This window comes from Canis lupus, chromosome 1 (genome assembly GCF_003254725.2).
Source record: "Canis lupus dingo isolate Sandy chromosome 1, ASM325472v2, whole genome shotgun sequence".
Classification (NCBI taxonomy): domain Eukaryota; kingdom Metazoa; phylum Chordata; class Mammalia; order Carnivora; family Canidae; genus Canis; species Canis lupus.
This window is the reverse complement of record NC_064243.1, coordinates 100,875,009-100,898,181: the sequence shown is the minus strand read 5'-3', so window position 1 is coordinate 100,898,181 and position 23,173 is coordinate 100,875,009. Positions and strand designations below refer to the sequence as shown.

General features: G+C 44.5%; 1 protein-coding gene across 1 annotated transcript in view; it reads left to right on the top strand.

The window, feature by feature from the left end:
* The window catches only part of LOC112644933 (zinc finger protein 420-like), an 87,836-nt gene that overhangs the window by 13,962 nt on the left and 50,701 nt on the right, over positions 1–23,173 (top strand). The window contains 8 exon segments of the mRNA XM_049097664.1: positions 7,363–7,450; positions 8,666–8,903; positions 10,570–10,808; positions 12,267–12,293; positions 12,734–13,216; positions 16,509–16,547; positions 18,145–18,271; positions 19,112–20,400. Of these exon segments, the coding sequence (XP_048953621.1) occupies positions 16,533–16,547; positions 18,145–18,271; positions 19,112–20,400 (1,431 nt within the window). The 5' untranslated portion in view covers positions 7,363–7,450; positions 8,666–8,903; positions 10,570–10,808; ... (1 more) ...; positions 12,734–13,216; positions 16,509–16,532.

Below are 23,173 nucleotides of genomic sequence, written 5' to 3'. Positions count from 1 at the left end.
ATTGTTATTTTAGATGGGCTCTGCAGTGAGGGTTGAGGCTTGAGACCAGAGGGCAGGACACAGGTGTGTGTGTATCCCTGATGTTCCTTCAGAGAGGAGCAGTTCCGGCTTAGGGTGAATTCTGGCATGTGTATGTAGAAAGGAAGGTCCGGGTGAGGTAAGGTGCAGGCCTGGCATGGAGACTGAGGTATGAGTTGCTGTAGGAGTTGGTGTAACTTCTCCACCTTGTAGGCTAAGCAAACCTTTGAGACCACTCCCTGTGGAACAAGGCAAAAGTCAGCTGAGTTAGTGGAGCAGCTGGGTCCCCAACCAGGCCACTGCTGCCTTTCCTCCCATCCACTGTCCAGTCAAGGACTCCCTGATTGCTGTCTTCAAAGGATTATAGTACAAGGACTAGTAGTGCTCAGTGCCTCCCTTTAACTTAAGAATGTATAAAACAGTTATTAATTTGAACACTAATGAAGCAAAATCCCTGCAAATAGGTACACATAGGCAAGCAATTAGAAATGAACCCATTGACTTATTAAATTTATTCAAATACTTAATCATGGTTTATTTTAAAATTTTTTATTGGAGTTTAATTTGCAAACATATAACACCTAGTGCTCATCCCGCCAAGTGCCCCCCTCAGTGCCCGTCACCCAGTCACCCCAACCTCCCGCCCACCTCCCTTTCCACTACCCCTTGTTCATTTCCCAGAGTTAGGTGTCTCTCATGTTTTGTCACCCTCACTGATATTTTCACTCATTTTCTCTCCTTTCCCCTTTATTCCCTTTCACTATTTTTTATATTCCCCAAATGAATGAGACCATATAATGTTTGTCCTTCTCCGATTGACTTATCTCACTCAGCATAATACCCTCCAGTTCCATCCACATCGAAGCAAAAGGAGGGTATTTGTCATTTCTAATGGCTGAGTAATATTCCATTGTATACATATACCACATCTTCTTAATCCATTCATCTTTTGATGGACACTGAGGCTCCTTCCACAGTTTGGCTATTATGGACATTGCTGCTATAAACATTGGGGTGCAGGTGTTACGGCGTTTCACTGCATCTGTATCTTTGGGGTAAATCCCCAGCAGTTCCATTGCTGGGGTGTAGGGCAGATCTATTTTTAACTCTTTGAGGAACCTCCACACAGTTTTCCACAGTGCCTGCACCAGTTCACATTCCCACCAACAGTGCAAGAGGGCTCCTCTTTCTCCACATCCTCTCCAACATTTGTTGTTTCCTGTCTTGTTAATGTTCACCATTCTCACTGGTGTGAGGTGGTATCTCATTGTTGTTCTGATTTGTATTTCCCTGATGGCCAGTGATGCGGAACATTTTTTCATGTGCTTGTTGGCCATGTCTATGTCTTCCTCTGTGAAATCTCTGTTCATGTCTTTGCCCATTTCATGATTGGATTGTTTGTTTCTTTGCTGTTGAGTTTAATAAGTTCTTTATAGATCTTGGACACTAGCCCTTTATCTGATATGTCATTTGCAAATATCTTCTCCCATTCTGTAGGTTCTGTTAGTTTTGTTGACTGTTTCTTTTGCTGCGCAGAAGCTTTTTATCTTGATGAAGTCCCAATAATTCATTTTTGCTTTTGTTTCCCTTGCCTTCATGGATGTATCTTGCAAGAAGTTGCTGTGGCGAAGTTCAAAAAGGGTGTTGCCTGTATTCTCCTCTAGGATTTTGATGGAATCTTGTCTTACATTTAGATCTTTCATCCATTTTGAGTTTATCTTTGTGTATGGTATAAGAGAATGTATAGTTTCATTCTTCTGCACGTGGCTGTCCAATTTTCCCAGCACCATTTATGGAAGGGACTGTCTTTTTTCCAGTGGATAGTCTTTCCTGCTTTGTTGACCATAGAGTTGAGGGTCCACTTCTGGATTCTCTATTCTGTTACATTGATTTATGTGTCTGTTTTTGTGCCAGTACCACTCTGTTTTGATGATCACAGCTTTGTAGTAACAACCTGAAATCTGGCATTGTGATGCCCCCTGCTATGGTTTTCTTTTTTAATATTCCCCTGGCTATTCGGAGTCTTTTCTGATTCCGCACAAATCTTAAGACGATTTGTTCCAACTCTGAAGAAACTCCATGGTATTTTGATAGAGATTGCATTAAATGTGTAAATTGCCCTGGGTAGCATTGACATTTTCATAATATTAATTCTTCCAATCCATGAGCATGGAATATTTCTCCATCTCTTTGTGTCTTTCCCAATTTCTTTCAGAAGGGTTCTGTAGTTTTTAGGGTATAGATTCTTTACCTCTTTGGTTAGGTTTATTCCTAGGTATCTTATGCTTTTGGGTGCAATTGTAAATGGGATTGACTCCTTAATTTCTCTTTCTTCATTCTCATTGTTAGTGTATAGAAATGCCACTGATTTCTGGGCATTGATTTTGTATTCTGCCACACTGTTGAATTGCTGTACGAGTTCTAGCAATCTTGAGGTAGAGTCTTTTGGGTTTTCTATGTACAGTATCATGTCATCTGCAAAGAGGGAGAGCTTGACTTCTTTGCCAATTTGAATGCATTTTATTTCTTTTTGTTGCCTGATTACTGAGGCTAGGACTTCTAGTACTATGTTGAATAGCAGTGGTGAGAATGGACATCCCTGTGGTGTTCCTGATCTTAGGGGAAAGGCTCCCAGTGTTTCCCCATTGAGAATGATATTTGCTGTGGGCTTTTTGTAGATGGCTTTTAAGATGCTGAGGAATGTTCCTTCTCCCTACACTCTGAAGAGTTTTGATCAGGAATGGAGGCTGTATTTTTTCAAATGCTTTCTCTGCATCTATTGAGAGGATCACATGGTTCTTGTTTTTTTCTCTTGTTGTTATGATCTGTCACATTGATTGCTTTATGAGTGTTGAACCAGCCCTGCATCCCAGGAATAAATCCCACTTGGTCATGGTGAATAATCTTCTGAATGTACTGTTGGATCCTATTGGCTAGTATCTTGTTGAGAATTTTTGCATCCATGTTCATCAGGGATATTGATTGGTCTGTAATTCTCCTTTTTGGTGGGGTCTTTGTCTGGTTTTGGAATTAAGGTGATGCTGGCCTCATAGAACAAGTTTGGAAGTATTCCATCTCTTTCTATCTTTCCGAACAGCTTTAGTAGAATAGGTATTGTTTCTTCTTTAAACCTTTGATAGAATTCCCCTGGGAAGCCACCTGGCCCTGAACTTTTGTGTCTTGGGAGGTTTTTGATGACTGCTTCAATTTCCTCCCTGGTTACTGGCCTGTTCAGGTTTTCTGTTTCTTCCTGTCCCAGTTTTGGTAGTTTGTGGTTTTCCAGAAATTCGTCCATTTCTTCTAGATTGCCTAATTTATTGGCATATAGCTGCTCATAATAAGTTTTTTTTTAATTTTTATTTATTTATGATAGTCACACAGAGAGAGAGAGAGAGGCAGAGACATAGGCAGAGGGAGAAGCAGGCTCCATGCACCGGGAGCCCGACATGGGATTCGATCCCGGGTCTCCAGGATCACGCCCTGGGCCAAAGGCAGGCGCTAAACCGCTGTGCCACCCAGGGATCCCCCATAATAAGTTTTTAAAGTCATTTGTATTTCCTTGGTATTGGTGGTGATCTCTCCTTTTTCATTCATGATTTTATTGATTTGAGTCTTTTCTCTTTTTAATAAGGCTGGCTAATAGTTTATCTATCTTATTAAGTCTTTCAAAGAACCAACTCCTGGTTTTGTTGATCTGCTCTACAGTTCTTCTGGTCTCTATTTCATTGAGTTCTGCTAGAATATTTATTAACTCTCTTCTTCTGCTGGGTGTAGGATCTATTTGCTGTTCTTTCTCCAGCTCCTTTAGGTGCAAGTTTAGCTTTATATTTGAGTTCTTTACAGTTTTTTTTATGGATGTGTGTATGGCAATATATTTCCCCCTCAGGACTGCTTTTGCTGTATCCCAAAGATTTTGAATGGTTGTATCTTCATTCTCATTAGTTTCCATGCATCTTTTTAATTCTTCTCTAATTTCTTGGTTGACCCTTTCATGTTTTAGCAGGATGGTCTTTAACCTCCACGTGTTTGAGTTTCTTCCAAATTTCTTCTTGTGATTGAGTTCAAGTTTCAAAGCATTATGGTCTGAAAATATGCAGGGGACAATCCCAATCTTTTGGTATCAGTTAAGACCTGATTTGTGACCTAGTATGTGGTCTATTCTGGAGAAAGTTCCATTTGATCTTAAGAAGAATGTGTATTCAGTTGCGTTTGGATATAAAGTTCTGTAAATATCTGTGAAATCCATCTGGTCCAATGTATCATTTAAAGCTCTTGTTTCTTTGGAGATGTTGTGCTTAGAAAATCTGTCAATTACAGAAAGTGCTGAGTTCAAGTCTCCCAGTATAAGTGTATTATTATCTAAGTATGTCTTAATTTTGGTTATTAATTGATTGATATACTTGGCAGCTCCCAGATTAGGGGCATAAATATTCATGATTGTTAGGTCCTCTTGTTGGATAGATCCTTTAAGTATTATATAGTGTCCCTCTTCATCTCTTACTACAGTCTTTGGGAAAAACTGTCATTTGTCTGATAAGGGGATGGCTACCTCTGCTTTCTTTTGAGGACCATTTAATGGTAAATGGTTCTCCAACCTTTTATTTTCAGGCTGGAGGTGTCCTTAGGTCTAAAATGAGTCTGTTGTAGACAGAAAATAGATGGGTCTTGCGTTTTTATCCAGTCTGAAACTCTTTGCCTTTTGATGGGATCATTAAGCCTATTTACGTTCAGAGTTACTATTGAAAGATATGAATTTAGCGTCATCATGATACCTATTCAGTCTCTGTTTTTGTGGATTGTTTCCTTGGACTTCCTCTTTCTTTTACAGAGTCCCCTTTAATATTTCTTGCAGAGCTGGCTTGATGGTCACATATTCTTTCAGTTTCTGCCTATCTTGGAAGCTCTTTATATCTCCTTCTATTCTGAATGAGAGCCTTGCTGGATAAAGCATTCTTGGCTGCATGTTCTTCTCATTTAGGATCCTGAATATATCCTGCCAGACCTTTCTGGCCTGCTAGGTCTCTGTGGAGAGGTCTGCTGTTAACCGAATACTTCTCCTATAAAGGTTAGGGATCTCTTGTTTCTTGCTGCTTTAAGGATCTTCTCTTTATCTTTGGAATTTGCAAGTTTCACTATTAATGTTAGGGTGTTGAATGGTTTTTATTAATTTTAGGGGGGATCTCTCTATCTCCTGGATCTGAATGCCTGTTTCCCTCCCCAAGTTAGGGAAGTTCTCAGGTATGATTTGTTCAAATACAGTTTCAGGACCTCTGTCCCTTTCGGCACCCTCTGAAATCCCAATTAAATGTAGATTTTTCCTTCTGAGGCTGTTATTTATTTCCCTTAATCTTTCCTCATCATCTTTTGTTTTTCTCTTTTTTCCTCAGCTTCCTTCCTTGCCATCAACTTGTCTTTTATGTCACCCACTCTTTCTTCTACCTCACTAACCCTCATCATTAGGACTTCCAGTTTGGATTGCATCTCATTTAATTGATTTTTAATTTCGGCCTGAGTAGATCTAACGTCTGCAGTCATGAAGTCTCCTGAATCCTTTATGCTTTTTTCTAGAGCCACCAGTAGCTTTATAATTGTGTTTCTGAATTGGCTTTCTGACATCTAATTGTAATCCAAATTCTGTAACTGTGGGAGAGAGTACTGTTTCTGATTTTTTCTTTTGTGGTGAGTTTTTCCTTCTAGTCATTTTGCTCAGTGCAGAGTGGCTAAAAACAAGTTGTACTGGAAAAAGGAAGGAAAAAGGGGGGAAAACAAACAAAAAACAAGGAGGGGTATTTTATATATTCTGATTTTATATACTGTAAGTCCCTTGACTTCCCCTGGAGTTTCCCAGCACTGCTTGGTTAAGAACTTGCTCTTCCCCTGTCCTTCCACCTGGTCTTCTGGGGGAGGGGTCTGCTGTGCTGATTCTCAGGTGTGTGCACCTGGGGGCGATGCCCCGCCCCCTGCCAGGTGCATGGTTCAGTGGGATCTGTTTATCCTGTGAGGCCCCTGCTCCCTGGCAGCCCCGCTCAGTGCCAGGCACAAGGTGACACCAGGAGGAACAACAATAGTGGCCAGCTCTCCAGCCCTGGAGTCAGCTCCTGCAGTAACTACTGCAATCTCCCAGTCCGCAGGGGCCTGGATGCTCCAGGGGTGGGGGGGCGCTGATCTGCACAGCCTGGGGTCACGGGGCAGCAAGAGCGTCCTTGCTGTCCTGTGTCCTCCCAGCCTCCGCCTGTCCCAAGGGGAGTGCCAGATCCTGGGCTATGTCCCCTGGGGCCTTGGGATCCAGGACCTGTGCCGCTGGAATTGCGCTCCCAGGGCCCCGCATCCCCCTCTGTGTGGAGCTGCCACCTGAGCTGCTCCCGAGGCCCCGCCCTAAATTTTTTTAAAGAAGATTTTATTTATTTATTCATGAGAGACACACACACAGAGAGGCAGAGACAACATAGGCAGAAGGAGAAGCAGGCTCCATGCAGGAAGCCCAAGTCGGGACTCAATCCTGGGACTCCGGGACCATGCCCTGAGTCAAAGGCAGCCGCTTAACTGCTGAGCCACCTGGGCATCCCCTTTAATTACTGGTTTATTTTTTTTATTTTTTAAAGATTTTATTTTTTTTCATTCAAGAGAGACACCCACAGAGAGTGGCAGAGACACAGGCAGAGGGAGAAGCAGGTTCCACGCAGGGAGCCCTACATGGGACTCGATCCTGGGTCCCCAGGATCACGCCCTGGGCCAAAGGCAGTGCTAAAGCGCTGCCCTAACCATTGTTTTAAATGTTAACTTACCTTTGAGTATTGTCTTATGATGTAAGTTTTGTGTATCACATTCTCTTAAAATCTTAAAATGTGGGAAAAATACATAATCAAAATTTTAAAGCCCAACCACTTCACTTGCACTGAGAACTTAGACAAAACCATTGGTGCTGTGGACAGTGATAGTGGCTACATAGTGTGTACTGCATATGTGTGGTATCTATATCAGCCCTACAAGGTGCAAAACAGTCTTATTCACATCTTATGGAATAAGGGCACTGATGCTTAGGAAGGTTCAGTCTTTTCCAGAGTCACACAGCTAGTCAGAGGCAGCACTGAGGCCTGAGGAGCTCAGTTTGGACCATGGTGGGGGTTCAGCTGATAAGATCCTACCCTGGTTACCCAGTTCTCCTGGCCTGCCTCCTTCCAGAGGGTCCCATTGTGGTGACAAATGCTTCTGGACCCTGCACCAATGAGATGAGAGTGTCCCAGGCTCTCACCCACCCTAACTTCCACCCCAGTGGTTCAAGTGATCCAATATAGGGAATGGTGATGTTCCAAGAATCTTCATCTGTTCTTCTCTCTCTTTCAGGGCTGACAGTCCTGTGGTACCACAAAGTCCAGGGTCCTGAACTCAATCTGGGTTCTGCAGGTCAGTTCCATTGCTGGCAACCAACCAGGTAAGATGTACTGTGCATCCTGGGAACAGATCCAGTGTTCAAATGCCTGCAGTTGAGACTTAGCTGGCATTGTTTAGGAAGCTTCCCGACTGTTTATATCTGTTGGGATGGGGGTAAGGTGGCAACTGGTAGGGTGAGAGGTCAGGACACACAGCGATCAGGCCTAGCATGACAGCCTTGGGGTCTAGGCCTCTAATCTGAGGACAGTGGGACCTAGGGAAAGTTTGGAGCTGAGGAGGTAGTGATCTGATCAAAACTTCAACAGATTACCATGGCTACAGAGTGGAGGATAGACTGGTGTCTATAGATAGACACTCCAGCAGGTGACTGCTGCTTAGTGGCAGACAGGAAGGAGGGGGGTTGCTTTCTGGGTGCATTCTGCACAGAGTTGCCACAGAGTGAGGAGGCTGGGAGATGACATGGAAAGGTGGAATCAGGGATGGGCCCATGATTTTTGGCTTTGTTTGGAAGGATGAATATTCTATCAAGTAGGATGTCAAGTCCATGGTAGAAGGGATTTTCGGAGGAAATGTGAAGAATCAGGCCGCCCAGCCCCCTCCATGTGGAGCCTCTGCCCAAGCGCATTCTGAGCAGTTCCCAGGGCCGTGCAGCCCCCTGCGCGGAGCCTCTGCCTGAGCCGCTTCCGAGCTGCGCCCCGGGCCGCACAGCTAGCTCCCTGTGGAGCCGCTGCCTGAGCCGCCTCCAAGCTGCTCCCGGGCCCCGCCGGATGCACGGATGCACGGATGCACGCCGCAGCCCTTTAGGGAGCTCGGCCGTGGTGTGTGGCGCGCTCTCCCTGGCGCGCTGGTGCTCTGTTAGTGTCCCAGGGAGGCTGAGGGCATCCTCACCCCTCCTGGGATCCTGCTCCAACTCCCGGGAAGATTGGTGAAACCCCTGCTTCTCCAGGACGGGGCTTTCCTGTCCTGGGGACACTCGCTGTGGCCTTAGCCCGGGTCCTCGCGGGGCCCTCCCACTTGAATGCCTTTTGTTTCTTTCTTTCTTCCCCCGCCCCATCTTCCTACAGTGATAGAAGCGTGAACTCTTCTCACGGTAGCATTCCAGCTGTTCTCTCTTTAAATCTCAGGCTGAATTCGTAGGTTTTCAGGATGATTTGAAAGTATTTAGGTAATTTGGTGGGGACGGGTGACTTGGGGACCTTACTCTTCCGCCATCTTGCCCCCTCCTACTCTGTTTTCCGTTTAAAATTGTTTCTAGGCAACAGTTTCAGGAGGGTCAATGAGAAAGCCATCTGACATTGGCCACCTGAGCTGCATGGTGATTGGCCACCTGAACCAGGCCACCCCGAGAGCGTGCGTGATTGGCCAGGGCATGGCGGTGACATCACAGAAAGGCATTCTGATGTACCTGGGCTGATATGAAAGCATGACAACCGCGCAGGTCCCCGTGATGACAGAGATGGCACTTCAGCCACAGATCTCCTGCTCTCCCTCAGGTTGTCTGCCCTGTTTTCTGCCCATGCCCATGGCAAGCCCCCTGGACCACCCTCCTGCCCCAGTCCTCTCGCCAAGACTTTGGGCTCCACCTGCATGTTTGCACATCCATTCATCCCCCTCTGTGGTCCTGAGAGTCTAGGAACCGACAGCAGGCGACTCCTGCTCCCATTTCCCACTGAGAGGTTGGCCTGGCTGCTCACGGACATATTCTCATGTGGACTGTGGGAGTGGGACACCGGGAATCGGTACCATGGATACTCAGGCAGAGGGGAAATGCCTCTCCGACACCTCTGGGGTCAACCTGGGGCTCAACACAGGAAAGCTGTGAGTCCCCGTCCTGAGGGAACCCAGGGCACTCACTGCTTCTCTGGAGCTCTCCAACCCAGCTCAGTACAGGGCACATGAATGCCCTAAACCTCCACTCCACCCCCATGTGTACAGTGTCTGCAGTGCCTCCAGGCACCCGGCAGATAAGGCATTGTATGAAACAAGTAAGTCCCGGGAGAAGGAGTCACCACATCACTGGACACAGTGGGGGCCATTAGAACACGGGCCCTCAGACCACAAGCTGCCTGCCCCAGCTCAGTAGTGGACAAATGGATGCTCCAGATCCCTGGCTGACCAGGCGCCCATACACCACAAACCCTCGAACACAGCAGGACATGGAGAAATTCACTCCCCAGAACAGAGAACCTACCAGGATCCCTCAGACTGGGAACCCTCTTAACCCTCGTGCCCCCGGGCATGTGAGTCACCCAGATGCTGGATCCCTATCAAAATACCATGGACTTTCTTCAGAGAGTTGGAACTAATTATTTTAAGATTTGTGTGGAATCAGAAAAGACCCCAAATAGCCAGGGGAATATTGAAAAAGAAAACCATAGCTGGGGGCATCACAATGCCAGATTTCCCCTGAAGTTTTTGCAAATTTAAAATGTGGGATGTCAGTGTGGAGTAGGTCATTCTGGGTGGGTGTTGGCCACTCCCTTTCCCTGTCTTTCCCCTAGGACCGTCCTTTTCCTGGCCCAGACAGTTGCTCACAGTGAGCTATAGGAGGGCCCCAGACACCTGATAGGGTAGACATTACTTCTGCAACATCAAGAGAGGCTCAAAAGAATGTGGCTGTCCCATGGAGCATCTCTTCTACATCTTCCATTGTGTGATGGAGACAGTGGACAGTAGCCACATCTCATTTCTACCTTTTTTTCCTCACTAATATTTCTACTCTTACTTTCGGCTCTCATCTTTTCCCTTTCATTGCTTCCTTGGAAGGCTGCAAATATCCTTAAGTAGTCTCTGAATACCAGCTACTGTGTTGGAATCACACACTCCTCTGTCTGTACCCAGTCTTGTATCAGTGCTCACCAGTTACCAGCAGCTATGGCCTTGTTGAAAGTCATTGGCAGGGGAGGGGTTTGGGAGCCCACCTCTCATTCCTGCACTTCCCCCTCACTTCCTTCCCTAGAACCCCAGGGCTCTCTCATCATGGGAGCTTGCGAGGCTGAGCTCTGCACAGCAGGCCTTCCTCTCACTGTCTCCAGGCCCCCCTGTCCATCAGCAGGCCCATGGCCTCATCCATGGGTGTGTCTGACACACATTCCTGATGGGGCTGTCTCTTCCCCAACAGAGTTAGTATGCACTTTACCAGCATTTCTTTGCTTCCAGGTTGCTGGCATGGAGCCCAGGATGAGGAGGCACCTTCAGAGCAAGGTGTTTCTGCAGGAGCGTCACTAGTCAGGACCCCAAAGCCAGGCCCATCCATCCTGGAGGCCCAGCCCGTGAGATGTGTGGCCTGCTCTTAAAAGACCTTTTGTGCTTGGCTGAGCATGATGGAACACACTCTGAGCAAGGCCTGTGCACTCATGGGGCAAACCTGCAGCAGCATCAAAAGAAGCAGACTAGAGGTAACTTTCCATAAAGGATGAAGGGAGCCCTTTGTTTGGACCTTGTAGCTTATATGGCAGATAAGACCTTGGCATGGAGGGAGAGTAGAGAGGACTTCACAGCCTTACTACCCTGCTAGCCACTCACAGTGGGTTGAAGCCACACAGGAACACCAAGTAGAGAGGGCTTTGAAAGTGGACAGAATGATTGTAAGTGGACTTGGTATGGGAAAGCCTTCAGCCTCAAGATATACATGTAGGGTACCAGAAAGTCTACCCTGGGGAATGGCCTTAGGAGTGCAGTGAAAATGGGATGTTTTTAGGTACAACTCTAACCTCAGTAAACATTTTAGCAATCACTGTGAAGAGGGTTTTGAAGTGTAGCCAGTGTGGGAAAATCCACACTTACTAGTCACCAGGAAGTTCATACTGTAGAAAGAGTGCAGTGAATGCAGGAAGTCTTTTACATATAACTCCAGTCTCCTTAAACAGTAGTGAGTTCACGCTGGAGAATGGCCTTCTTTGTGCAGGGAATGTGGGAAGGCCTTCATCAGAAAGTCCCACCTCCTTCAGCATCAGAAAATGTGGAAACTTCTTCCTTTTTTTTTTTTTTTTTTTTTGAGACTTCTTTACAGGAAAATTTGGTCTTACTGAACGCCAGAGAATACACCAGGCCAAGGTTTTATAAGGTTTTATGAATTCAGCATATAGCAAGGCCTTTGCTACTAAGTATTGCATCATTGGTCACCAGAAAATGCACACTGGAGGACACTTTACAAGTACAGCTGATGTGGGGAAGTGTTTCAGTGCAAACCAATCTCGTTAAGCATCAGAGAATTCACACTGGGTAAAGGCATTGGGAGTGCAGGGAATGTGGGAAATTCTTGAGCCAAGACTCCCATCTCATTCAGGACCAGAGAAAGAATTTGAACTTGTGAGTAGAGCAAATGGGGAAAGATTTCTGCCAAAAGTATGTTTTAAATTAGCACTGGGAAAAAAAAGCTAATACATAGTTTTAAAAGTTGTGGTAAATTACACATCATGTGAAATTTACCATCTTGTTTTTAGGGGTACAGTTCAGGAATGTTAAGTATGGTCACCTTGTACCATGGATATCCGTAACTCTTTTCATCTTGTTAAACCTAATTCCATTACCTAACTAGCCATTTTTGCCTTCCCTGGCCTTTCCACATCATTTTCTTTATTTTCTCTATCCATTCATCTGCCCATGGACCATGAGTTGCTTCTACCTCTTTTGGCTATTTTGAATAATGCTACTATGGACATGAGTATACCAATATTTCTTTTAACACCTTACTTTCCAAAAAAGATTTCTTCAGTACCTTGCTTTCCAATTATTTTTGCATATATCCTCAAAAAGAATTGCTGAATCATATGGCAATATGGTCAGTTTTTTGAGGAACTGTTTTTCATAATGTTTGCACCATTTTACAGCCTTCATCCTTTTCTGTTTTTCAGTGTTCAGAAGCCTCCTTTCCCCATGTGGTAAGTCACTCGCTCTTTTCAGATGGGGCTTAGAATCTTAGAATAGAATGGATGGAGTAGGGAATGGAATACTTGGAGAAAGGGCTGGACATAATCCCCAGGAAGATTTTACTTATATGAGAGTGAGCACCAGTTGAGGTGGGGCAAAAGGAGAGGGTCAAGCAGACTCCCCCGGATCAGGGAGCCAGAAGCAGGCCAATCCCAGGATCCTGAGATCATGACCTGAGCCAAAGTCAGATGTTTCACCAACTGAGCCACCCAGGCACCTCTCTACCTTTTTTCTAACAGAAAAACTACAGAATCAATTGATTCCGCTCTAACATGTACTTGAAAAGCAGTAAGAGTATTTTAGGTCTCAGCTGTGGGTGGATGCACTTTGTGTCTGAGTGACCGTTTGTAGTTTTGGGGAATGTCTGAAAACGTGTCTGTTTTGTGATCAGCACAGGCTACGTTCCACGGAAATCTGGGTGTGACCCTTCCAAGAAGCCAGAGCCCCGCCCCGCTCCGCCCTCAAAACCTGCGGAGATCCCGATCCAGCCCCTTTCTTGGTGTGGCTAGAAAACACCCCGGGGTCAGGAAGAATGGAGACCTGTAGGGGTTCCGTAGCTCCGTCAGAACTACATTACCCGGAAGGCAGTGCGCCGTGCGTCCCCTCCACTGGACCAATGAGGGCTCGACGAGAGGCACTTCCGCCCGATGGACAGCGACGGGGCGAGCTTTCCGGCGTAGGCCTCCAGCGACATCTTGTAAACTTGGTCCTGTCTCCGGTCGGGATCCTTGGCCCGCCTGAGGTGAGGGCTCAGGATGCGCTGCGCCGGCTCCGCTGAGATTCGGCGTAGCTGTCGCCGGGACTGAGGGCTACGCTGCCACGGTGTCCCTCCCCCCCGCACCCGGCCACAGCTGCCGTGGCGATTCCCATTCAGGTAAGCGCTGCGTTTCTCTGGGCCAGCACCCAACTCTTCATTCTACATTAGAATTTCGTGTTTTTGTCCTCAGGAGGGTCCTATTTACTTTGATCTTCCAAATTTTGAAATAAGACTTGCCTGAAAAGACTTGCACAGAATGTACGTGTGCAGTTGAATAACCACCTGTAAAATTAGTACCTGTAATTATTGCTGTTAACCTTAGAAATAAAACGGGCAGTTTTTTTTTACCACCCAAAATGGGTTTATTTGGGTTTAATTCGGGAATACAAGAGTATTGCATCCAGGCAAGTCTGGAAAGGGCTGCTCTGAACAAAGCTCATTGGGCAAAGTGGGCGTCGTGAGTATAGTGGTTTCTCTTTGGCTGGGCTGTTGGCAGGGATAGTCAAGTAGTAGCTCCTGGGAGAGTCCACCTCTTTTCCTGTGAGTCCGCACAAGAAAACAGCATTTGTAGGGTTGAGAGCTTCTGCCGACCTGATCTCTCCGTTCTAATTATATTCACACTGGCCAAGTGAAGAAATGAGTTATAAATAAGACCGAGAAGCCAGCTGTGCAAGTCTTTCCACTATTATCCCAGTCTCCCAAGTTAGACTGTTGTCTGTTTCAAGTAAGCATATTTTATTGTCTTGACAGTTTGAGCAACTATGTGGGAAATACTCAGCATCTAGTATTAATAGTTTCCATGTGACTTCAAACACTATGAAAGGACTGACATCACAATCACATCACAATAGTATATTGTGACTAACTTTTTACATATATCCATTTTTCTGTGCCATATTCTATGGTATGGATACTTGGAAAACATGTCTTTGTTTTTGCCCATGGTTTTCTGCATTTATAAAAACATTGCTACTATATCCACATTTTCTAGGATATACAAGCACACAGTTGTCTAGCATATATATATTAAATATGGATTTCCACAGTCTGAGGTTTAAATTTACTTTATAATGCCAAACTGGCTTTCCAAAATGTTACCAATCTATATACCAGTAGCAGCTTACAATATTTATGAATTTCTACAGTCTTATTAGTTCTAGGCAGTGTCAGGCTTGTGAGGTCAGCCTTACTGAGTTTTGCTTTTAATGCTTACCATTACTTTTGCCTTCTTAGAAAGTGCTTGCCGGAATTCTTGTTTACATACAGAAGATTTCAGTTTATTAAGTGTTAAAATTTTAAATTTATTTTAACAATTTTGGAGGATTCAAGAATTTGTGTAATTTTTACTCAACTGTTTAGCTTGCCATTTCAGTTATTATGACAACAGGAGCCCTTTATTGTAGTGGGATTCTTTACTATGAGGCTTTGGTTTAAAAAATCTATTCTCTTCATTCATACAAGATGTAATTTTTGTCTTCCCAGCTAAGCATGTCCAGCTGAAATTACTTTTTTGTGTGCATTTGAAGTGGAGGTCTAAATTTGTTTTGCTACACAGCAGTTTTATAAGCTGCTGTTTTAATGCTCTGTACTGGCACTGAAGCATCAAGACCCACGAGTGCCCTATTTTATGAGCTCTGGTCTTTTCAACCTAATTTTTGTGTGTATAGTTTTCTTACCAGAACAGCCTTATAATGTTATCACCTCTTTAGGAACAATTACTCTTGCATGCTAAAGTGATGTTTAATGTTTATTTTTACTTACGTAGCCTTGTCACTTTAAAAGAAACTTCTCAAATTCTAAAATATTTGGGACACACAGGTATTTTAACAAAAAAAAAAAAAAAAAAAGATTTATTTAGGGGATCCCTGGGTGGCTCAGCGGTTTAGCGCCTGCGTTCGGCCCAGGGTGTGATCCTGGAGTCCAGGGATCGAGTCCCACATCAGGCTCCCTGCATGGAGCCTGCTTCTCCCTCTGTCCCTGTGTCTCTGCCTCTCTCTCTCTCATGACTAAATAATGACTAAATAAATAAATCTTTAAATCTTTTTTTTTAAAGATTTATTTATTTTAAGAGAGCACGAAGCTGGGGGAGGGGCAGAGGGAGTATGAGAATCCCGGGCATCTTGGGGAGGGGGGCGCTCCATCTCACAACCCTGAGATCACAACTTGAGCTGAAACCAAGAGTTGGATTTAGTGGACTGATCCATCCAGGTGCCCCCTGGCATCCTTAAGTAACATGCATAACATCAAGCTTTTTAGCTTTGGTTGCTCTGAATCTTTTAGTACTGTTGGGTTTGGGTTTTCTGGCTCCAGTTTATGAACTCTAGATGTGTGTTCTCTTCTCCACAGTCTTTTGTTTGTTCGTTTTGTTTGGTACTCTTTCTTATGAATTTTGTCAAGATTTGTTATTTCTTTCTCATTTAATCTTACCCTTTACGTCTGTTTGGCTGCATTTTTCTGTGAGATTCTTCTTCTCTAATGATGTAGTTTTCTTAAATTGTTTAGATTTATTAAAATTATTGTAGTTAAACTGTTTTCCCTTTCTGATCTTTATGTCATGTTACAAATTTTATCTGTAAACACTGTAAAGTGTTTATCTGATAAACAATGTTATCGTAAATTTTTATACTCTACACCCACAAGATTTTTGCTTTTTAAGTGATTATCATTTTTTATCATCTTCCTCTGGTACTACTGCTAGAGGAAATGATGATAGGATATTTTGCTAAAATAGGCAAAATTCAATAATTGTAAGGATAAAATGGAGAATGGAACAAGGTTAGGTCCTAGCTTGTTTCCTTTCCTGTAAGTTGAGAAATGCAATTACTCTGAACTGCAGGAGGCCAAAGCACCTTTCCTGGAGCTCCAGCAACAACCTCTTTATCAGACATTCATTTGGAATGGATAATCAAGTAAATAGTAGTTTGGTTTAGTTCTCTACCACAGGAGAGAATATATTCGCAATATTTTTCTGAACATTTATTGAAAAAATTGAAAAAGAAGTATAAGGAGTCATGTACCTGACCAGCTATTAGGGCCAACTACAAAGTAGAGAAAGAGAAGAATGTATTTTTGGCACAGGAAGAATCAGAATAATAAGGAATAAAATGGAAGGGTCAGAGGCCCACCCAGACATAAACTTGGACATAATTTATCTCTTTTTCTGGTTACTCATTAACCTGAGGGATGTTACTCAAACACAACACAACCTTAACAGGCTCTGTACTCCTAGAAAGACTTTCCTGAGGATGCGTGCATGCTTTTGGCATAACTCCATAACACCTTATACTTTCCTTTATAAGTGCTTTCTTTATCCCTTTCAGCTTCCTTTACCTAAAATTATTAAATGTTTCACTTTTTTGTCTGTATTCCTGATGGGAATTAAACTAACATGGCCCTGCTCTTCCTGCAGGTTCTGCTTTCAGCAGAAGCACTTATGGACCCTGCACTGGTGAGTGTCAGGTGTCCTGGAACTTTTCCTGTACTCTTCCTGCCCTTGGTGTTTAGAGACTCTAAATAACCCCTTAAGCCCAGGTCAGAGGTTGTATGGAGAGAGATTCTCACTTTGGGCCAGCAACAGGGCAAGCTGTGAAAGATTGTCTTAGGGATCAGTATGTACCAAGCCTTGGGCTTGGAGGCAAGACTGAGATGCGAGTGTTAAGGGGAGTGTTCTAGGTCTCATAGGTCTTTGTTAGGTCTGCTGAGAACAGAAGGCAAGGAGATCAGAGTCAGGGTTCTGCTCTGATAGTGATGGTAGCAGCCACCCAATTTGGGAGCAGAGGAGAAATCCAAATCTGGCTAAGGTCTTCAGAAGCCACCCCTGATGATAGAATACACCAAAGACTGGGAGAGAGGGAGACAAGGGGGTCATTACTGCGGCTAGTACTGTGGTCTAGATTGGTATTCATTGTAGCTGGGCCAAAGTGGTAGATGAGGTAGGAGAAATATTTGGCTTCTGGATTTGTTTTTAATGTAGGGCTGACCTCAAAGATGACTCCATGGCTTTTGTAGGGATACATTTGGGTGAGACTATCAAGAAATTAGGTTTGGACTATGTTGAGTCTCATATGTTTCAGAGACTCCCACGGATGGGTGGCAAATGGATAGCTGGTCATACAGCTCCCAAGACATCCACACTGGCATCTGGTGTGTATCCTGAGATAGGACTCTGGATCTGATAGAGGAGGAGGCATGTTCAGATCATAGTGGCATTGCCATTGGAGGACAACGGAGGAGAGCTGCAGAGGATAGATGGCACAAAGATAGACAAGCCAGAATAGAATTAGCAGGAATGTAGCATGAGGTATGGGGAGAGGAAACTCCGACAGGTAGCCAGATTTTCATGGGAGTAATCGTGAGACCACAGCAATAATGGAGGTGAGTTGGTAAAGTCACACTGGTCTTTACTCACTCTTCTGTGCACTCAGCCAACCAGGCTTTTGTGGTGGTTCTGTCAGGAGGTCATCAGATTAGCTTACATAAAGTGTGTTATTGGGACATAGGTTGTACCTGGTGAACTGGCAAAAAGACATAATGTGCAATATAGAAGTGGAATGTGACCAAGGGTATTTAGATCTGCATGTGGTCTAAGCCAAGAACAAGGTCAGGTGAAGCCCCTTCTGTGCAGGGCTGGAGGCCATTGGAAGTTGGGATCTATTGCACTTGAAGCATTTCCTAGATTTCACACACAGACAAAAGTCAGTATCATGGGCCAAGTAGTGATGGGGATCAGATGCTTGCTGTATGATGGAGGTATGATCCAATGAGTAGAAATTTAAGAGAATGCTAGGCCCAACATGGTTGTCTGGGAGGCATGATTCTTGGGACTCTTAGATGTCTTGAGGAAAGGGATGGGGATCCTGCATCTCAGGCCCAGAGCTCAGAAGGCATCTGTCTGAGCACTTGCCTCTTTGTTGATACTGCTTAAGTTGGAGAACAAAGGAAGATGATGAGCAGGAAAGTGAGTGAATGTGGGCTGGGGTTTAGGGTAGTTTACAGGGTCCTGCAGAAGAGGCTGCTTATGGACACAACTGTCCTCATCATCACAGGGCTCTTTGACCTTTGAGGATGTGGCTGTGTACTTTTCCCAGGAGGAATGGAGGCTTCTTGATGAGGCTCAGAGACACCTGTACCGTGATGTGATGCTAGAGGTCTTTGCACTTTTTGCATCATTGGGTAAGGCCCCCTCACACCAGCCCCAGTTCCCTGGGCTGATCTGTCTTTCCTCCTCTTTCTGGGTGCCGAGGCTGGGGCATATATACTACAGCTCTTTTCACAAATAGCTCCAATCCTCCCCGTTCTGAAGTTCTTTCAGTAAAGGTTTCCATGCTACTTTTGTTTCCTGAGGTTGTTTTGGGGTTGGTTGCCTTGGTGCTGCCCTCTTAGCTGGCCTGTCTTTCCCTTAAAGGCTTGCATCTTCTAAATCCCATGTTGTCCAGTTGGAGCTAGAACACTGCATACATGACAAAGTTGATATGACCCCCAATGGGGGAAGATGTGATGTATAGCTGGGAATCCTGTCAGGAACATGACATGGCCTGGGCTCTACACTGTTTGATGCCAAGGTCAGAGGCTCCTCCTCTTTCTTGATACTTTGCCCACTTGTTACTTTTCCATTCAGAAGAGACCTGAGTGTATATATCCCTCCCCTGTCTTCTGTCCTTCTTTGGGTCCTCCACCAATTATCGCTCCTTCTGCTATGCTCTCCAATATTGGCCTGCACTAAATGTGTCCATGCCCTTAAAATAATACTTGAACACTGGTAGCCAAAGTCCTGGCAAGAACACATTTCGTAAGAAGTGAGTTGTGGACTCCGCCTCTCCTCCCCATGCCACACTCCATCCATGTGACTTTTGCCTGCTGAGTCCTCCCTGTTCTGTGACCCAGCCTTCTCCTTCAAACTACCCCATTCCGCCAAGCTCCTTTTGTCCCAATCCCCTGGCATTATTCTTGGGATTTCAGACACACATTTGTGGTCTTCTTCTACCAAAACTCCTGACTCTTCTCTGCTTTCAGGTTGTGGGCAGAGAACAGAGGATGAGGAGGCACTTTCTGAGCAGAATATTTCTGTAGGAGAGTCACAGATAAATTCTACCCAGGAGACATGTGTCCTGGATTCAGAAGGTGACTTACATCCAGCTGAGAGCCTGGAAGCAAACCCTGGCCAGAAACTGTGCGGGACACAGGGGAAGCTTCACCAGTGCCAGAAGCAGGACAATGGAGAGAAATCTTTCAGAAGGAACGTGAAGAGCTGCATAGCCCACATGTCGAGGAAGCCCTTCCCTGATCGCTCAGGCCTTCTCCAGCACCAGCTCATTCATAGCCAGGGGACACTACCTAAGAACACCAGCTGTGCAGAGCCCTTTCACAACGGACAAAAACACTATAAGTGCAGCGAATGTGGGAAAGCCTTCTGCCGAAAATACAGACTTGCTCAGCATCAGAGAGTCCACACTGGAGAGAGGCCTTATGAGTGCAGTGAGTGTGGGAAAACCTTCAGCTACAAACATATACTTGTTCAGCACCGGAGAGTCCACACTGGAGAAAGGCCTTATGAGTGCAATGAATGTGGTAAAGCCTTCAGTAACAAACCCACACTTGTTCGGCACCAGCGAATTCACACTGGAGAAAGGCCTTATGAATGCAGTGATTGTGGGAAGTTCTTTAGCCAAAGTTCCAGCCTTAGTGAACATCAGAGAATTCACACAGGGGCACGGCCTTATAAATGTAGTGAGTGTGGAAAATTCTTCACCTCCAACTCAAACCTAATTAAACACCGGAGAGTGCACACAGGAACAAGGCCTTATGAGTGCAGTGAATGTGGGAAATTCTTTAATCAAAGTCCTAGCCTCATCAAACACCAGAGAATTCACACAGGTGAAAAGCCTTATGAATGTAGTGAATGTGGGAAACTCTTTAGCCAGAGCTCCACCCTCATCAAGCACCAGAGAGTTCACACTGGAGTGAGGCCTTACAAGTGCAATGAATGTGGGAAACTCTTTAGCCAAAGCTTTGGCCTCACTCAACACCAGAGAGTTCACACTGGAGAAAAACCCTATGAGTGCAGTGAATGTGGAGAATTCTTTAGCCAGAGCACACAACTTTCCCAGCACCAGAAAGTTCATGCCACACAAAACCCTCATGAGTGCAGTCACTGTGGCAAAGTCTTCAGCCAAAGATCTGCTCTGATTGACCACCAGAAACTTCACAGCCCAGCCAGACCTTACAAGTGCACTGAATGTGGGAAAGCCTTTAGCCGTAGGTCTAACCTCATTCGACACCAGAAAGTTCACCCCGGAGAAAGGATTTAGAATGATATGGAGATAGCAGAGAACCAGCTGGGTGTTTAAAGTAACACTACTGCATATCTGAACATGTAGGGAGCTATGTTATATTTTCTAACCTTTCCAGGGCTCTTGCCACATTTGTCACTGCAAGTTTTTTTGTGGATGTCTCAACTTTGTATGCCTCGGTGGGGATATAGTATCATGGCACAGAATAGACAGTTTTGGCCTAATTTACATTGTGGCCCAAGGTCTCCTAGAATGGATTACAGGGCAGTCCTTTTTGTGTGACCAATTCTGTAATCCAGATGTCAGCATTTTCTGTGGGTCTGGAAGTCTCCCTGAGAGGACAGTTGTTAAGAATCATGTATTTTTTGGATTAGCTTCTCTTTTTCACATTGGAGGTCACATAATGCCCCCAGGCCTCAAAAAAGAGCCATGTTTGGTAGGCCAGTATCTCTGATTCCAGGCAGGAACCATATTCAAGTACAAAAACACTGAGTGAAATAAAGAGTGTGGAAAACCAGCAAACTGGAGGGTCTGTGATGCCTACACAAACATTTCCAGTCATCACAGCTGGCTTACAGTAAGGTCGTTGCAGAAATTCTGGAGCCCTTTATAGCTAACTGTTGTGTGACCAGGGCTCCTCGCTCTACAGTTAAAGGTGGGGGGAGAGGGAGTTACAAACAGAATTAGAAGTTCAGACCTATGAAGGCAGCAGGCATGTGACTTTTATGAGCAGTGGAGACTTGGCTCCACAGTTGACCTGTACTCCAGTGGCATTGCTTGCCAAGCTAGTGCAGCAGAGCTCCCCCTCATGATAGGGGTGGAGCTATAGAACCTAGGGTTGCCAAATTCCTACTTTCCAAAAAGGTTCAGATTTTTATGTGAAAAAATGTATTTTGTAAGGTCACTTAAAATTGGTACGCATTTAAAAAAGTGCAGCAGCTAGTACTGGTCAATTTTAACATGTGCTGACATGAAACCATCAGACTTCTCCATAAAGTGTGTTAATCTTCTGACCTGTCTGGACTCCCAGGCAATTACTATTAATATGGCTACTAGTCTTAAGTTGGCTCTTAAAAGGGAACCGAATTAACAGACCATAACTAATAGTGACAATCAGCATTGAATAGTGGGACCTTTTTTTTTAACTGCTGAAATGAAAAATGTGTGTTTAATACACCTAGCAGTGCAGTGCCCGAGTCTTTAAGGTGCTAATGGTTGCTCCAGTTCTTCTACTGTTCTCGCCAATTGAAATATGATCATATTTGTTCAAGTCTTTTTGGTGTTAGTGGTTTTAAAAGGTGTGCTTAAAAGGTGTGTAGTGGTATCTTACCATGAATGGTGTATTTCCCCTAACAATTCAGTTTGCTTCCTGTACCTCTTCCTCACATAAATATTTGCCAATTCCAGTTGTTTTGAGTGCTGCTAAAGAAAAAAAAAAAAAAAGGAATCTAATAACTATTCCAGTTGTTTGTGCTGTTAACAGTATGATGGGCCACATACACTTTAAACTTTAGTTCCTGGTGCTAAAAATGAGGAGTAATCCAACCATTGTTTTTATCTTAACTAATTTCCAGCATTTGCAGCTGTGAGTATGAAAGTTGCCAACCAAAATGTGCCTTGAGAAGAAAGGACAGTAAAATGGTCTATTTTCAGCCAGCTACTGCTACACAACATAGGGAATAGTAAAATTCACTCAATGATGCGAAGGGACGACTTTTAAAAATATTACCATTTAAGTTCTCCTGACCTCTCCACCTTCCAAAGGAAGGTTTAAGCACTTAACTTGGCCTTAGTCCTGGGAGCTAACCCCTGAGCCTTTGGGAACATTTTACCTGCAGATAAACAAATACCTTTGCTAAACTACTTGGGGTCTTGGACCACCCATACCCAATAGTGTGTGCTCATTAATATGATTTATGGATAGTGGGGAGCTTAAGGCCTGTCAGCTTGACCTCTGGAGCAGCTGAGGAGACTAAAGCCAAGCCCAGAGGGACTCCTTGCCCACAAGACAACTCCCACACACACAACTCCCACACACACACAGAAAAAACCCAGAGAGATTTTTTTTTTTGTGCTGGCCAAACTTCATGGGTATTGTCACTACAGTTTCCTGATTGCGTGAGAGACACCAGGGAGATCTCTTCCAGCTTCTGCCCTTCTTTCCCTATGCTGAATAGTCCTTATCCAAACAGTTTAACTAACTATCCAAACAGTTTTCTAGTGAATCACTGAACCTGAGGAGTGATCTTGGGTATTCTAGAACAAAATTTATCTGTGTCTTAAAATAGAAGTTTTTCACTAGGGATCGCTGGGTGGTGCAGCGGTTTGGCGCCTGCCTTTGGCCCAGGGCACGATCCTGGAGACCTGGGATCGAATCCTACATCAGGCTCCTGGTACATGGAGCCTGCTTCTCCCTCTGCCTATGTCTCTGCCTCTCTCTCTCTCTCTGACTATCATAAATAAATAAAAAAAGTAAAAAAAAAAGTTTTCCACTAAAATTTAAATAGAAACTGCCCCTGAAATGTGGGTAAGTTTTGACACATACACTTCTAAAATGAACATTTTCTGTTTTAAAAATCCTTGAGACCTATAGCCTAATTTTCCATTCATAGGTGATTTTCATGTTCTACGTGCAAAATGGAAAGGAATGATTCTGAAACTCCTCCTCCCTCTTTCATCCTTTTTACCTACCATTATTCTATCTCACATGCACCCAATTTATGTAGTAACATCCTTGAATTCTTTAAAAATGAAGTACATTTTTTTTCAAAATGCATTTCTCATG